General features: G+C 55.2%; 7 protein-coding genes across 7 annotated transcripts; 5 read left to right on the top strand and 2 right to left on the bottom strand.

The window, feature by feature from the left end:
- Positions 1–296: 296 nt before the first annotated feature.
- Positions 297–1965, top strand: slt11 (Pre-mRNA-splicing factor ECM2). Its single transcript, XM_025635498.1, has 2 exons — positions 297–648; positions 709–1965. The coding sequence occupies exons 1-2, from the start codon at positions 508–510 to the stop codon at positions 1738–1740; spliced, it is 1173 nt and encodes a 390-aa protein (XP_025490445.1). The 5' UTR covers positions 297–507; the 3' UTR covers positions 1741–1965.
- Positions 1816–2754, bottom strand: BO82DRAFT_355630 (LYR motif-containing protein). The gene is made up of 3 exons (XM_025635499.1): positions 2439–2754; positions 2191–2367; positions 1816–2130 (listed from the first exon to the last, which is right to left on the bottom strand). Exons 1-3 carry the CDS (start codon positions 2512–2514, stop codon positions 2036–2038), a joined length of 348 nt encoding a protein of 115 aa, XP_025490446.1. The 5' UTR covers positions 2515–2754; the 3' UTR covers positions 1816–2035.
- Positions 2755–2919: 165 nt separating this feature from the next.
- Positions 2920–4441, top strand: BO82DRAFT_433446 (putative ribosome associated DnaJ chaperone Zuotin; the record flags this gene model as incomplete). The annotated part of the gene is made up of 3 exons (XM_025640879.1): positions 2920–3140; positions 3205–3345; positions 3401–4441. The coding sequence occupies exons 1-3, from the start codon at positions 2988–2990 to the stop codon at positions 4439–4441; spliced, it is 1335 nt and encodes a 444-aa protein (XP_025490447.1). The 5' UTR covers positions 2920–2987.
- Positions 4442–4856: 415 nt separating this feature from the next.
- BO82DRAFT_355631 (putative acid phosphatase) lies at positions 4857–6649 on the top strand. Its single transcript, XM_025635500.1, has 3 exons — positions 4857–5422; positions 5478–6500; positions 6555–6649. The coding sequence occupies exons 1-3, from the start codon at positions 5231–5233 to the stop codon at positions 6588–6590; spliced, it is 1251 nt and encodes a 416-aa protein (XP_025490448.1). The 5' UTR covers positions 4857–5230; the 3' UTR covers positions 6591–6649.
- Positions 6650–6945: 296 nt separating this feature from the next.
- On the top strand, positions 6946–8388 carry BO82DRAFT_393193 (MFS general substrate transporter; the record flags this gene model as incomplete). Its single annotated transcript, XM_025638656.1, has 1 exon — positions 6946–8388. One exon carries the CDS (start codon positions 6946–6948, stop codon positions 8386–8388), a length of 1443 nt encoding a protein of 480 aa, XP_025490449.1.
- A 495-nt stretch (positions 8389–8883) lies between these two features.
- BO82DRAFT_403482 (uncharacterized protein) lies at positions 8884–9926 on the top strand (the record flags this gene model as incomplete). Its single annotated transcript, XM_025639386.1, has 4 exons — positions 8884–8934; positions 8992–9020; positions 9080–9581; positions 9663–9926. 4 exons carry the CDS (start codon positions 8884–8886, stop codon positions 9924–9926), a joined length of 846 nt encoding a protein of 281 aa, XP_025490450.1.
- A 343-nt stretch (positions 9927–10269) lies between these two features.
- Positions 10270–12596, bottom strand: BO82DRAFT_366040 (Rieske [2Fe-2S] domain protein; the record flags this gene model as incomplete). Its single annotated transcript, XM_025637026.1, has 3 exons — positions 10270–11682; positions 12143–12336; positions 12395–12596. 3 exons carry the CDS (start codon positions 12594–12596, stop codon positions 10270–10272), a joined length of 1809 nt encoding a protein of 602 aa, XP_025490451.1.
- Between the last annotated feature and the right edge of the window lie 470 nt (positions 12597–13066).

Below are 13066 nucleotides of genomic sequence, written 5' to 3' on the forward strand. Positions count from 1 at the left end.
GTGCCAGGCATCTTCCGCGCCTCCAAGCCTTGATCTTCACCCGCCAAATCTCGTTCCTGGTGGCTTTCTTTGCGTATTGCGTATTCGCGTATCTGCGTATCTGCGTATCTCCGCGTAACTCAGTGGCAGGCATCGTCAATTCAGGGAGCAATGCATCTTGGGGCTGGCAGGGGTGCGGACAAGGATGAAATGCTCTTTGGCTTTCACATGCTGGATTATCCTCTGCACAGCCCCGTCATGACCATAGTACATAGACCATTGAAGAAAGTCAACGAACATCGTACTCGGGCATGCACTCGAGTCGAGACATAGTCCAGAATGCATCACGTGATACTGTAGCCTGACCTGACTGATTATGTCATCCGGTCGCCACAGCACCCCCCACTAGCCACATTCAGCCACGATGACTATCGATAATCCAAGTTCTTGCTGTCGCTGTCGATTCCTCCAGTTCACCTGAGCTTCGCCGCTGGAGTCCCAAACAGAGCTTCAACCCACCTCACCACTATGCCTCCTGCTCAGATCAAGCAGGATCTCAACCGATCCGGATGGGAGACCACCGACTTCCCGTCAGTCTGTGAGAGCTGTCTCCCGGACAATCCTTATGTTCAGATGCTGAAAGAGGATCATGGCGCAGAATGCAAACTTGTAGGTAGTCCCCCCGTCGCTGTGCGCACATTCGAGCCCACGCTACTAACACTGTCACAGTGTACGCGTCCGTTCACCATTTTTCGCTGGAAGGCCGACCGCACCGCGCGCACCAAGCGCACCACCATCTGCCTCACCTGCGCCCGCCTCAAGAACTGCTGCCAGTGCTGTATGCTCGATCTGTCCTTCGGCCTGCCTATCGTCGTTCGTGATGCCGCCCTGAAAATGGTCGCCCCAGGTCCGGAAAGCACCATCAACCGCGAATACTACGCACAGGGCCACGAGAAGGAGATCGAGGAAGGCCGCGGTGCCGTCGAAGAGTACGAGAAGACCGACGAGAAAGCGCGCGAGCTGCTCCGGAGACTCGCCAACAGTGAGCCCTATTACCGGAAACAGCGCCGGATTGAGGCAGCTCCAGAAGACGGGGAGGGTTCCGCGACAGCCTCCAGCGAGGCGCCCGTTGGCCACAGTCGGTACGGCAACGGGCCGGGTCCGATTCGCACCAGCGACAGCCGGAGGGGAACACCGCTGCCCGGCCGGGGCGGACGCGGAGCGGGAGGAGGCATGCGTGGTGGACGCGGCGGGCGTCCCTTCCCCAGTGCGGCGCAGGTGCCGCCCTCCGCCGACGACATCAACCCGCCCGCCGACCCCAACATTACCTCGTTGTTTGTGACGGGTGTCGAGGACGACCTGCCCGAGCACGAGCTGCGCACCTTCTTCACCCAGTTCGGCTCGCTCCGCTCCTTGATCTGCTCCCACCGCGCCCACTCCGCGTTCATCAACTTCGCCACCCGCGAGGGCGCCGAGGCGGCCGCCAAGCACTGCCAGGGCAAGGCCGTACTCCAAGGTTGTCCTCTACGCGTCCGGTGGGGCAAGCCCAAGCCGCTGGACAACATGGACCGCGAGGAACGGATGAAGAACGCCCGCGAGGGCCGACAAGCCGTGGGCTCGCGCGCCTCCGCCGATGGCGGCAAGAGAGCCCTCACGGCGGCCGGCGAGGACCTGGCCAAGGAACAAAGACCCCGCAACTACGCCGTGGCGCCACCCCCGGGTGCTGGCGAAATCCAGTACTCCAGTTTGAACGGCGATTAAATTGTTTTTCGTTGACACTGTTTTTCAGAGGACACAGGGAGCCTCCATATGATGTATACTTGAGAGCGGGCGTTTTGGCTTTCTTTTATTCGCTGTTTTGTGTATGCATTTGTCTATCTCTACAACATTGATCAAACCATGAAATACCCCAAAGTGACGCCAGAAAGGAGAGAAGTAAAAAGGGAAAAAAAACTTCGGGTATACTATAATACAATCCGCAATGCATATCTTTGCAATCAACCACCGAATCCCCAGCCCGTTGATCCGTAGTCCCTGTACAATCGAATCATCGTGCTCAGGCAGAGCAGGGCTTGTCTACCTTGACCTTCTTCCCGGCGATTTTGATGGAGTCATTGTCGCCGCGCTCGATCTCGTCATGGATCCGGAGTTCTATGAGCGAGGTTAGCATCGTCTTTCTCTGGCAGGGTGAGCCAGGGAGTCAAAGCGCACCCCACTTGGCATTCTCGTCGCCGTCGTCCCGGACACCCTGCACGATGTTGTGCCGCAGGATGTTGGCCACTTCGATGGCGTGGTTGATCTGCATGGGGGTGTCGATGCCCTGGCGCGGGTGGTTGTCGAAGTTGCGGCGGGCTTCTTGACGGGCTGCGACCATGACGCGGAGGTCGTCTATTGAGAAGGAGTAGAAGTCAGCGGTGGTCATAGAGAGGCTGTTGAATGGATGTATGGGGTGGACGGACTGTGGAAGGCCACGCGGGTCGCGCGGAGGAGTTGCCGGTAAGCACTGCGTGCGGAGACGACGCCTTGAGAAGCCATATCGAAGACGTGTGAGATTTGTGAAGAGGTCGAGTGGCTTGAGTGTTGCGTCGGGGGTGAACGGTCTGGGCTTGTACTCGAGTATGAGTCTCAAGTGACGGTTTGCGGATCGGTGGCTGCGAGAAGCGAGCGCCGGAAGTTGTTGTGAGAGAGGTGGGGTTGGAGTACAGTCTCTACTTATTCGCCAGAGCAGAAGTGAAAGACAATATCGTAGATCAATCCGATCGGAGTTGGGCGAAATTATTCTGTTGACAAGCAAGTGATCTTCGCAGCGGAATCGAGGCTTTCGAAGAACCTCCGAAACAAGCCACCCGTGATTGGCTCCGGGGCAAGCGGCAAGTCGGGGCAGAAAAAATAAAAACGCAGCGGGCGAGAAGCCTTGCCTTAGATTTTCTCCCGCCGTCACACAACCTTCCTGTTGGGGTCTTCCATTGTCTCTTTCCATCTACATCGAGGCATCTCAAAAGTCCATCATGACTTCCACTCAGACTTTCAACCTTGCTCTCCCCGCTCTGCCTTCCGGCTGGAGCGCCGAGAAGGACTTCAAGGCCGTTGGCACTCTCTCTGGCGCCACCCAGAGAAACCTCGAGGCTGTTGGTCCTTTCTTCCTGGCTCACGCCCGCAGAGTATGTTTTATGTTTCCATCCTGCTTGAAGCCGACTTTGCTCAAGATGCTTACAATTTCTGCAGAAGCGTCACGGACGTACCTTCTCCGAGGATGAGAGAATCCAGGCCCAGCAGAACGTCAAGAAGACTGAGGAGGATGACCTTGGCGAGATCTCCGAGCCCGAGGACAACATGCTCCTCGCCAGAGAGGCTAAGGATTGGAAGGTATGGTTTATCGGTGATGCAATTACTGCTACTGGTCGATACTAACCCCTTGCAGAGCCAAGATCACTACCAGGTTCTCGGCCTGACCAAGTACCGCTGGCGCGCCACCCCCGAGCAGATCAAGCGTGCTCACCGCAAGAAGGTCCTCCGTCACCACCCCGACAAGAAGGCCGCTCTGGGCGACCGTGACGAGAACGACCAGTTCTTTAAGTGTATCCAGAAGGCCCACGAGGTGCTCTCCGACCCCGTCAAGCGCCGCCAGTTCGACTCCGTCGACGAGGCCGCCGACGTCGAGCCCCCCACCAAGAAGGAAGCTACCAAGAACTTCTACAAGCTCTGGCGCAAGGTCTTCATCTCCGAGGGCCGCTTCTCCAACATCCAGCCCGTCCCTGAGCTTGGTGACGAGAACAGCAGCCAGGACGTCGTCGAGGAGTTCTACAACTTCTGGTACAACTTCGACAGCTGGCGTACCTTCGAGTACCTGGATGAGGATGTCCCCGATGACAACGAAAGCCGTGACCAGAAGCGTCACGTCGAGAAAAAGAACGCCAACGCCCGCCGCAAGCGCAAGAGCGAGGACATCGCCCGTCTCCGCCACCTGGTCGACGACTGCGCCGCTGGTGACGAGAGAATCAAGAAGTTCCGCAAGGCTGCCCGTGCCGACAAGGACAAGAAGCGTCTCGAGAGAGAGGCGGAGGCCAAGCGTCTCGTCGAGGAGAAGGAGAAGGCTCGCCAGGAGGAGGAGCAGCGCAAGAAGGATGCCGAGGAGGCCGCCAAGGCCGAGCGCGAGGCCAACAAGAAGGCCAAGGAGGCCGCTAAGAACGCCACCAAGAAGAACAAGCGTGTTGTCAAGGGATCCGTCAAGGATGTCAACTACTTCGATGAGGCTCCTTCGGCCGCCCAGGTCGACTCCGTCTTGGGAGACGTCGACCTTATCCTCAGCAAGATCGATGCCGAGGAGCTGGCTGGTCTGGCTGGCCGCCTTACTACTGCTGGTAAGGACGCTGCCGCCGTCAAGACTGTGTACACCGAGGAGGTGCAGAGACTTGTCGGCGCTGGCAAGCTCAAGGAGGGAGAGGCCAAGTTCTTTGCTTAGACGATCTGATCTGATAGAGGGAGGGGTCTTTCATCACTAGTCATGATATATTATAGATGATAGATTTCCAGTCGCCTTGCAATTAATGAGTAGCAATGATAGCATGGTTGATACATTTGTTCTACTTCAGGGGATTTCTTTTTGTTTTTTGTTTTGTTTTTGTTTTTTCTTCTTTCCATTTTTTATTTTTCTGTTATTATGATTATTGTTTTTCTTTAGGTGTTGTAATCTCCCCCCAGGTTTGTGCTGCCTGTCGCTGCAGCTGGCTGGGGCACGTGCCAGTGGCCTGGCCTCAGGCCCACTTTATATCCACTAAGTTTCCATCCCGCTCTTCCCGCTGGCCAGTCAACGCCGAGTGAATCGCAACGTGCATGATTCCTCCATGCTTCCTCCATCTACTTTTCCCTGCAGAACTGCCAGTCATTCTCAACATCCATGCATAACCAGCCGTTTTCCAGTCTCTCCGTCGGAGATTAGATACATCGTTGCGCAATCCAGTGCATGCAGGAGGGGCTAGATGCCATCGCTTAAATCTACGTGGCCAATCGCCTGACTGCAGTTACATTCAGAGCTTCCTATCGGCAGTGGAGATGTAAACACATGCCCCCATGGGCTGGCAACCATCTCGTCCGACATCGCAAGACATCTCAAATTTGAGAACAGAAAAATTATTTAAAGACGCTCCAGCATTGCATTGCTCTCATGCCCTCTTTCCTTCTTCGTGCCTCAACCCCGCAAGCCATTCGGTTCTAATCACTCACCTGGCCTCCGTTTCATCCATCGGGCATCATGTTCACCAAGCAATCCGTCTTGACCCTCCTGGGAGGTCTGTCGCTTGCTCTCGCGCAGACCACCACTGAGGAATACCCTTCCGCTGCGGAAATTGCTGCAGCCAAGGCTTCTGTCCAGCCTTACTCACCAGTGTCCAACGTCAAGGGTCTTTCGTTCAACCGCTTCGTGAACATTTGGTTGGAGAACACCGTATGTCGATCCCCCGACCATTTCGTGCAGGACAAGACATGGCTGATCTGGCTAGGACTACGATACTGCCGCCGGGAACACCCACCTGGCTAAGCTGGCCAAGAAGGGTTTGTTGCTCAGCAACTTCTGGGCTATCACCCACCCTTCAGAGCCCAACTACTGTGCCTCGGCCGCCGGTGACACCTTTGGCATGGACAACGATGACTTCCACCAGATCCCCAGCAATGTGTCCACCATCGCGGACTTGTTTGATACCAAGAACATCGCGTGGGGAGAGTATCAGGAGGCTCTTCCCTACCCTGGCTACCAGGGGTACCGCTACCCGGAGAGCGGTGCCAACGTGTACGTGCGGAAGCACAACCCTCTGATCTTGTTCGATTCCGTGACGGAAGATGCCCTTCGTCTACGACAGATCAAGAACTTCACTACCTTCTACGAGGATTTGGAGCACGAGCGTCTTCCCCAGTACATGTTCATCACCCCCAACATGACCAATGACGGCCATGACTCCAGCATCGAGACCTCCGGAGCTTGGACCTACAACTTCCTGACCAAGCTTCTCGAGAACGATTACTTCACCAAGGACACTCTCATTATGCTGACCTTTGACGAGACCAGCACTTACGCGATTGGCAACAATGTCTATACCTTCTTGCTAGGTGGTGCCGTCCCGGAGAACCTCCGTGGTACCACCGATGATACCTTCTATACCCACTATTCCGTCATTGCCTCGATGTCCGCCAACTGGGGTCTCCCGTCTCTGGGTCGCTGGGACTGTGGTGCCAACCTTTTCAAGTGGGTGGCCGAGAAGACCGGCTATGTCAACTACGAAGTTGACACCGCCAATCTGTACATGAACGAAACCCACCCCGGTCCGCTCTCCGATGACGACTACAGCACCTACACTGCCGGTTGGCCCGTGCCTCTTACCACGGGTACTTGCTCTGCCGGCCACGGCATCTTGTCTCAGGTCAAAAAGACCTGGAAGGGGCTGACTGCTACCTTCAACTACACTGCTCCTTTCCCCTACGATTCGCGGAGCAACAGCAACCTTGGTGTTTCTTACAGCCGCAAGCTGGTGAGTCTCGTGTCCACGCTGTCTCAAATTATGCTAACCAATCTTTCTCTGTAGAAGAATGGAAAGACTGAGTCTGGTGTCTCTCAGTGATGTGTTTAAAAGAGTTGTGTCATTTAATTTATTGTTAGTTAGACAGGCCGTGAGCCGACGTATAATTCCCATCATCCCTCCTCCTTGGCGCCATCTTATTTCTCTCTTGAGAATTTTTCTGAGTCAACATAATTCATCATCATTATGCTGCAGCTGATCGGAACGAGTTAGGTTTGTGTGCGACTGAGTTGGCCTGCATTGGTGTGGTGTCTCGACCGCGGTCTACTTGACTCATCGTGGCTGCGGGGTGAGTTGCATCATGTGCATATAAAGCCCTGCTCGCACAAACACAATCTTCGTCTTCGGTGCATCCTCAATCTTCCCATCAAAACAAACCTTTATAAGGATACTCGCAATGAACGAATCGAGTCGGGAACGACTTGCTGCCCCAAGCAATCTGGAACTGCAAGACTTCGATAACAGCGGCGAAAATGCCCTCAACGTGACCTCATTTGAGGACATCCCTGCCGACGGAGGGTATGGATGGGTGTGCACCTTCTGTGTGTTCATGATCAATGTGCACACCTGGGGGGTCAGCAGCGCATGGGGAGTGATTCTGAATTACTTCCTGTCGCATTCAACCTTCCCCAACGCCAGTCACCTGGGCTTCGCCCTGATCGGAGGGGTCTCGATTGGGCAGTGCCTGCTCATCGGTCCTCTGGTCACGCAAACTCACCAGACGGCTGGCACCATGCCCACGCTGCTTTTGGGGACTGTGCTTGTCTCCGCCGCTCTCTTCAGCGCCTCGTATGCCACGCAGTTCTGGCACCTCCTCCTGACGCAGGGCATCTGCTTCGGCTCCGGGATGGGCTTTCTGTATCTGACTGCGACTGCCATTCTGCCCACGTGGTTCAGCAGCAAACGCAGCTTCTCCTCCGGGCTTGCCTCCTCCGGCACCGGACTCGGCGGACTGGCATACAGTCTGATCGCGGGCCGCAGCATCGAGACCATCGGCATCCAGGGCACCTACCGGGTCCTCGCCGCGTGCGCTTTGGGTGCCAACCTCCTGTGCTCGCTGCTCCTCCGCGACCGACCCAGCCCTCATTCCGCGCCCTCGCTTCTACGACCCCGACGCAGTCACTCTCGCCCCGCAGCCACCACCACCCCTCTCTTCTGCAGCCCCACGGAACTCACCCACCTCGAAGTCCTCCTAATCATCATCTGGGGTACCTCCACCGACCTGGGGTTTATCGCCCTCCTCTACTCACTTCCGAACTACGCGACCTCCATCTCCCTGACCGCAAGCCAGGGCTCCATCGCCAGCGCCTGCCTCAACCTGGGACTCGCGCTCGGCCGGCCGTTGATGGGCTACCTCTCCGACCGCCACGGCCGCATCAACGTATCGATGGTCACGACCCTCGTCTGCGCCGTCCTCTGCCTCACCCTCTGGGTGTTTCTGTCCTCGTACCCACTGCTGCTCCTCTTCGCCCTCCTGGCCGGCTCCGTCTGCGGTACCTTCTGGGGCACGGTCGCCCCCGTGCTGACGGACGTGGTGGGGCTCAAGCGGCTCCCGGCCACGTTCGGGCTGGTCTGCTTCATGCTCGTGGCGCCCACGACGGTGGCGGAGGTGATTGCCCTGCGGCTGGTGGATCTCGCTGGCGGCGGGTACCTGGGAGCGAAGGTGTATGTGGGCGGGCTGTTTGCTGTGGGTGCGGTGGCGTTGGCGGTGTTGCGGGCGTGGCGGTTCTATGAGATCGAGCGGAAGGGGGTGGTGGAGCGGGATGGCGGCGTGGGGGAGTTTCCGGGGTTTGGGAGGTGGGTTGCGGTGGAGAAGTTGTTTTTGCGGGGGAGGGTGTGATGGGGGTTTCGGGGGTGGGGTGTTACAAAGATATTGAGTGCAAGTGAGGTTGGTATATGGCAATGGATTATATGGGTTTTCAAAAGCATTGCAACGATTTGATAAGGGATGGTTTGGTAGATTGGATTTGAGGTTATACTGGTTATATACGTCTTCTAAATAGTTGGATTGCATCACATCAACTGGCTGTGTTTATTTTGGTAGTTTGATGTACTGCACGTAGTACGCTTTCCTCTACCCCATTCACTTTGTGCCTCCCTATCCAATCTGTGTGATAAAAGATATGGGTCTTCTATGGTTGTTTAGAGGTCTTGCTGGTGAATGGTTTGAAGTATAGTACATGTATGGCTGGTGTGCATGTGTCACTCAACCCCGCCTTCTCCCCTCTTCTTCTATCATCTCTATCACCATCACCTCAACTACCTCAACCACCTCACAAATCATTTTCAACTTCAGCTTCAACTTGTTCATCAACATCAATCAACCACCACCACCATGCCCATCAAACTCAGTTCCGTCTTCGCCATCCACATCCTCGTCGCCCTCGTACGTTACCCCACCTTCTCAACTAGATCAAACCAGAAACACTAACCCACCTCAAAGCTCGCGATCCTCTCCCTTATCCTCGCAATGTACGTCCCCAATCCCCTTCCCCTTTCCCTCCCCCATCCAGAGATACTAACAAGAAAAGCCTCGCCTGGACCCGCACAAAAACCCTCTCCCTGCCCCTCCCCCCCATCCTCCCCATCCTCACCACCCTCCTGGTCCCCTACACCCTAGCAACCCTAACCGCAACGACCTTGCTCAAACGCACCGCCTCCCCGAAATCCACCCTCCTCCTCCCAATCCTCAATACCCTGCACACCCTTCTAAGCACCATCCTCCTCACCCTCACCCTACATCACCTAAATACCACCGAAGGAATAAAAACATGCACCCTCGACCAAACCTGGCAAGGGTATTTCCACGCCCGCGACGCGGGAACCATCCGCCGAATCCAGGATACCCTGCAGTGCTGCGGGCTGCGCAGCGTACGGGACCGCGCGTGGCCGTTCAAGGATAAGGCTCATGGCGATGATGCGTGTGTGTTGCAGTTGGGGTATACCCGGTCTTGTGCGGGGGTGTGGCGCGGGGAGGAGGTGCAGGCACTGTGGTTGTTGGTGGTGGTTGTGGGGGTTTGTGGGGGTTTGAGGGTATGTTCTGTTCCTCCCCCCTTCTTAGGTATTCAGAGTAAGAGGGATGCGTGAGGGCTGACGTGGTGGTGTATGGGGTAGATTGCGTTTTGGTTCCTACGCGTGCGAGGGGTCGGGGTTCGGTGGGTTGATAAGGATGATACTGATACTGAGGGTGTGGGTGTCCGGCGGAGACGCGAGGAGTATCAGCGGATTTTGGATCGGGAGGTTGAGGAGGGGGCCAGTGTTGGGGGTTATGAGGTGGAGGATGCAGGGGAGGAGGATGATGGGAGGGATCCTGCTGCGGCTGGGGCAGGTAGGCTGTTGCCGCATTCAGAGTCGGGGTATGAGTGGGGACAGCGTTGATGTTGGCATCGATTCGCATGCTAGTGGGAGGATGGAGGATGCACTTGATGGAAGAATGGTCCGTTGGGTTGGTTGCTTAATGTTAATGGGTATGCTATGTACATGATGCAGAGATTGGTACAGGTTTCGTTGTGAATGGCGCTTGAGCGCACAGGACAAATTGCAGTGCTTCTCGCTTCTGCTTGTTGTCTCAATATCGTTGCCACGAGGCGATCCCTGCGGTGTGACTGGGGTCACCATTAATGCTGTGTCGTTGTCTGCTAAGCCTGGCGCAGACAGATCGATAGGGCACACTCGATAAGTGAATTGAAGATATAGGTGAATGGTATCGTTCTCTGCAGGCTCACGCCTTACCATACCCCACTAAATTGCCGTAATACCGCTCGTCCAGGCCGGCCTGCATGCGCGCCTCGGTGTTGAACGGCTCCCGCAGCGCCCCCACCCAGTATTGCTGCACATTCGACCGGAACACCTGCACCGGATCCGTCTGCTCCTGCCCGCAGATCCACGTCAACCACCGATGGCCCGTCGTCACATGGGTGATCTCGTCATTGTGGATGATCTCAAGCGACTGCACGCTCTCTTCGTCGCCCGCCTTGCGGAACTTGTCGATCGTCATCGGATTCACATCCAGGCCCCGCGCCTCATGTACCAGCGCAATGATACTGATCCGCGCGCGCAGGTCATGCCCAGTCAGCGTCGCCGACTCCCATAGGCCATGGTGAACGGGGATCGCCCCGAAGTACGAGCCCATCTCCTCCAGCCGCGTCCGCAGCAGCGAGAAATGCTTCGCCTCGTCGTTGGCGACCTTCAGCCAGTCGTAGAAGAACGCGCGCGGAAGACCCCGCGGTTCCGTGGCCGTGGTGCGGAACGCCGCAAAGCGCACGCAGATGTCTATCGCCAGATCGATCGCCCACTGCTCGATATTCGCCAGCGCGTGCAGCATCATGATGCGACTTTTCTGCGTGCCGCCGCGTCCGGCGCGGGGCATCTGGCCCGGCTTGATGTCGACGAGGCCGTCGCGGGGCGGGATCGCCGGGAGGGTCACGCCACTACCGTCGCCGATCTTCATTTGGTCGCTCGTGCCTTCGCGCGCCGTGAAGGTGGAGAACAGGTGCGCCGTCAGCTCGATCTTGTGCTCCGGGTTCGAGGTGTTGAGAATGTGCGCGCACCATTCGCACACGGTCGCCTTGTCGTCGAGGTAGACCGCCGGGCCAGAGAAAGCAGCGTCGGTTTCTGTGGCTTCTTGAGGAGAAGCAGCCGTCTCGTTGTTCCCGTTTGTCTCATTGCTGGTGTCATCACGCTTGCCCGTTACCTCCGTCTTCAGCTTCATCTTCTCACTGACAGCCTCCATTTTGACCAACCCCACCCCGTCCTCTGGGTATTCCAGCATCACCTGATCCCCGAACTCCACCGCGCCCCGTACATCCACGGGGAATGTGCACGCCTTGATCCCGACACTTGACTCCCCGGTCTCCACGTTGAAGTCGTACGCATGCCACGGGCAGGAGGCCACGTAGGCGGAATCTTCGATATCAATCGACGAGTCCTGCATCGGGCCGCCGGCGTGCGGACACTCCGCTTCCATGGCGTAGTAGGACCATCCGTTGGCTTCATTCTTCGGTGCGGGGGAGGTGGCGGGTGGCTCGATGGTGGGGAGGCGGAACAGCACGAGGCGTTTGCCGGTCGTCAGGTGGATGACATAGCGGGTTTGCGTGAGGGAGGCGAGCGGGGCGAGAGGTATTCGGGACATGATCTGGGTGAATGTGTAGACTCCGTTCGGGGTTCTGTTAGTGTGTAGATGAGTGGAGGAAGAGGTTGTTTGCTTAGCAGATGGAAGAGTGTGAAATTTGAGATCACGTGAGAAGAGGACTGCGGCGGTCTAGACCGGACTGGGAGATGGACAGGCAACAAGTGGAGTCAGCCTTATCGATAAGGCACTTATTATCTCTTATCGGCTATTAGCAATCGGCTAAGTTATGGGGTAAGTAACAAACTGTGGGTTTCTAGAAACTGAATTCCTTTGGCTTTACTGTTGAAAGTTGGCACTCATAGACTACCTAAATGAACAATGCCGTACTTGACAGTGAATGATTGGGGTCTATGAGAGTAAATCATCAGCAAGATAGCTTTGTAAGTCGAGCCATGAAACGCTTGTTAGCTGTATACACCTATACTGTATCGTACCAGAGCTAAAGTTCTGTGATGTTTCTCACTGCCTTAAATCTCCGACAAGCTGCGGGACGGCGGTTCGCCGTGGCTTTGACTACTTGGATAATGTCATCTTTCGGGGCATCCCCGATCTGAAAGTCCGTCGCCTCATGAGCTATAAACTGCCTGACCTTAACGGACACTTTCCCATCACCACCAGTCTGGTTCTTCGTCTTTGCATTTTGCTTCATGAACCGGGCTAGGTTACACTCGCAGAGAAAGTTGTTGATTCAATCCTGTCAGGTCCGCGCATTTACCTTGGTGGGCCGGAATCCACACGCACGGTACTTCATCAACTGCGCTTCTCGATCGATTACCTCCAACGAAATTGCGGTCTGATTTGTGTGGTGGTGGGAGGGGCAAGTGATGCAGTCGCAATATGCTGGCTTTTGATCTTATCTGGGGAGCGGGGGTGGAGGTGCATGTATAGATGGAATAGTAGTGGATAGCAACCGACATCATGAGCTTTACGACTGCTTAAACTCTATAATCCTACTGCTACTTCTGATCTTTGTTTCATTGTTTAGCTTAGATCTGTGAATCGCAAGTGATTCTTAATGATTTATAACTGGCTCCCGGACTGCCAGCCTGATCATGTTTTCTGTTAATAAGGGCTCCCTGACTTCTACATAACACTTGAGCATTCTAGTCTGGATTGGAGCTATAGGACCTGGAGCCTTATTATTTATTTTGAAAATTCTATATGGAAATCTAAATAGCAATAATAGAATCAGTTTTATAATTTATATATATAGTAGACATCTTAAGATGTAGATAGATATAGTTAAACTTTCTAAAAAGATAAAAAAAAAACAAGAATTATAAGGCCCTATATAGCTGGATATAAAAAGATATGAAATAAATAAAAGTATACTATAATCAGGCTCACCTGTATACTTATATATATATATAAACTAAAGCTATAAGTA

Source organism: Aspergillus uvarum (genome assembly GCF_003184745.1).
Source record: "Aspergillus uvarum CBS 121591 unplaced genomic scaffold BO82scaffold_38, whole genome shotgun sequence".
NCBI lineage: Eukaryota > Fungi > Ascomycota > Eurotiomycetes > Eurotiales > Aspergillaceae > Aspergillus > Aspergillus uvarum.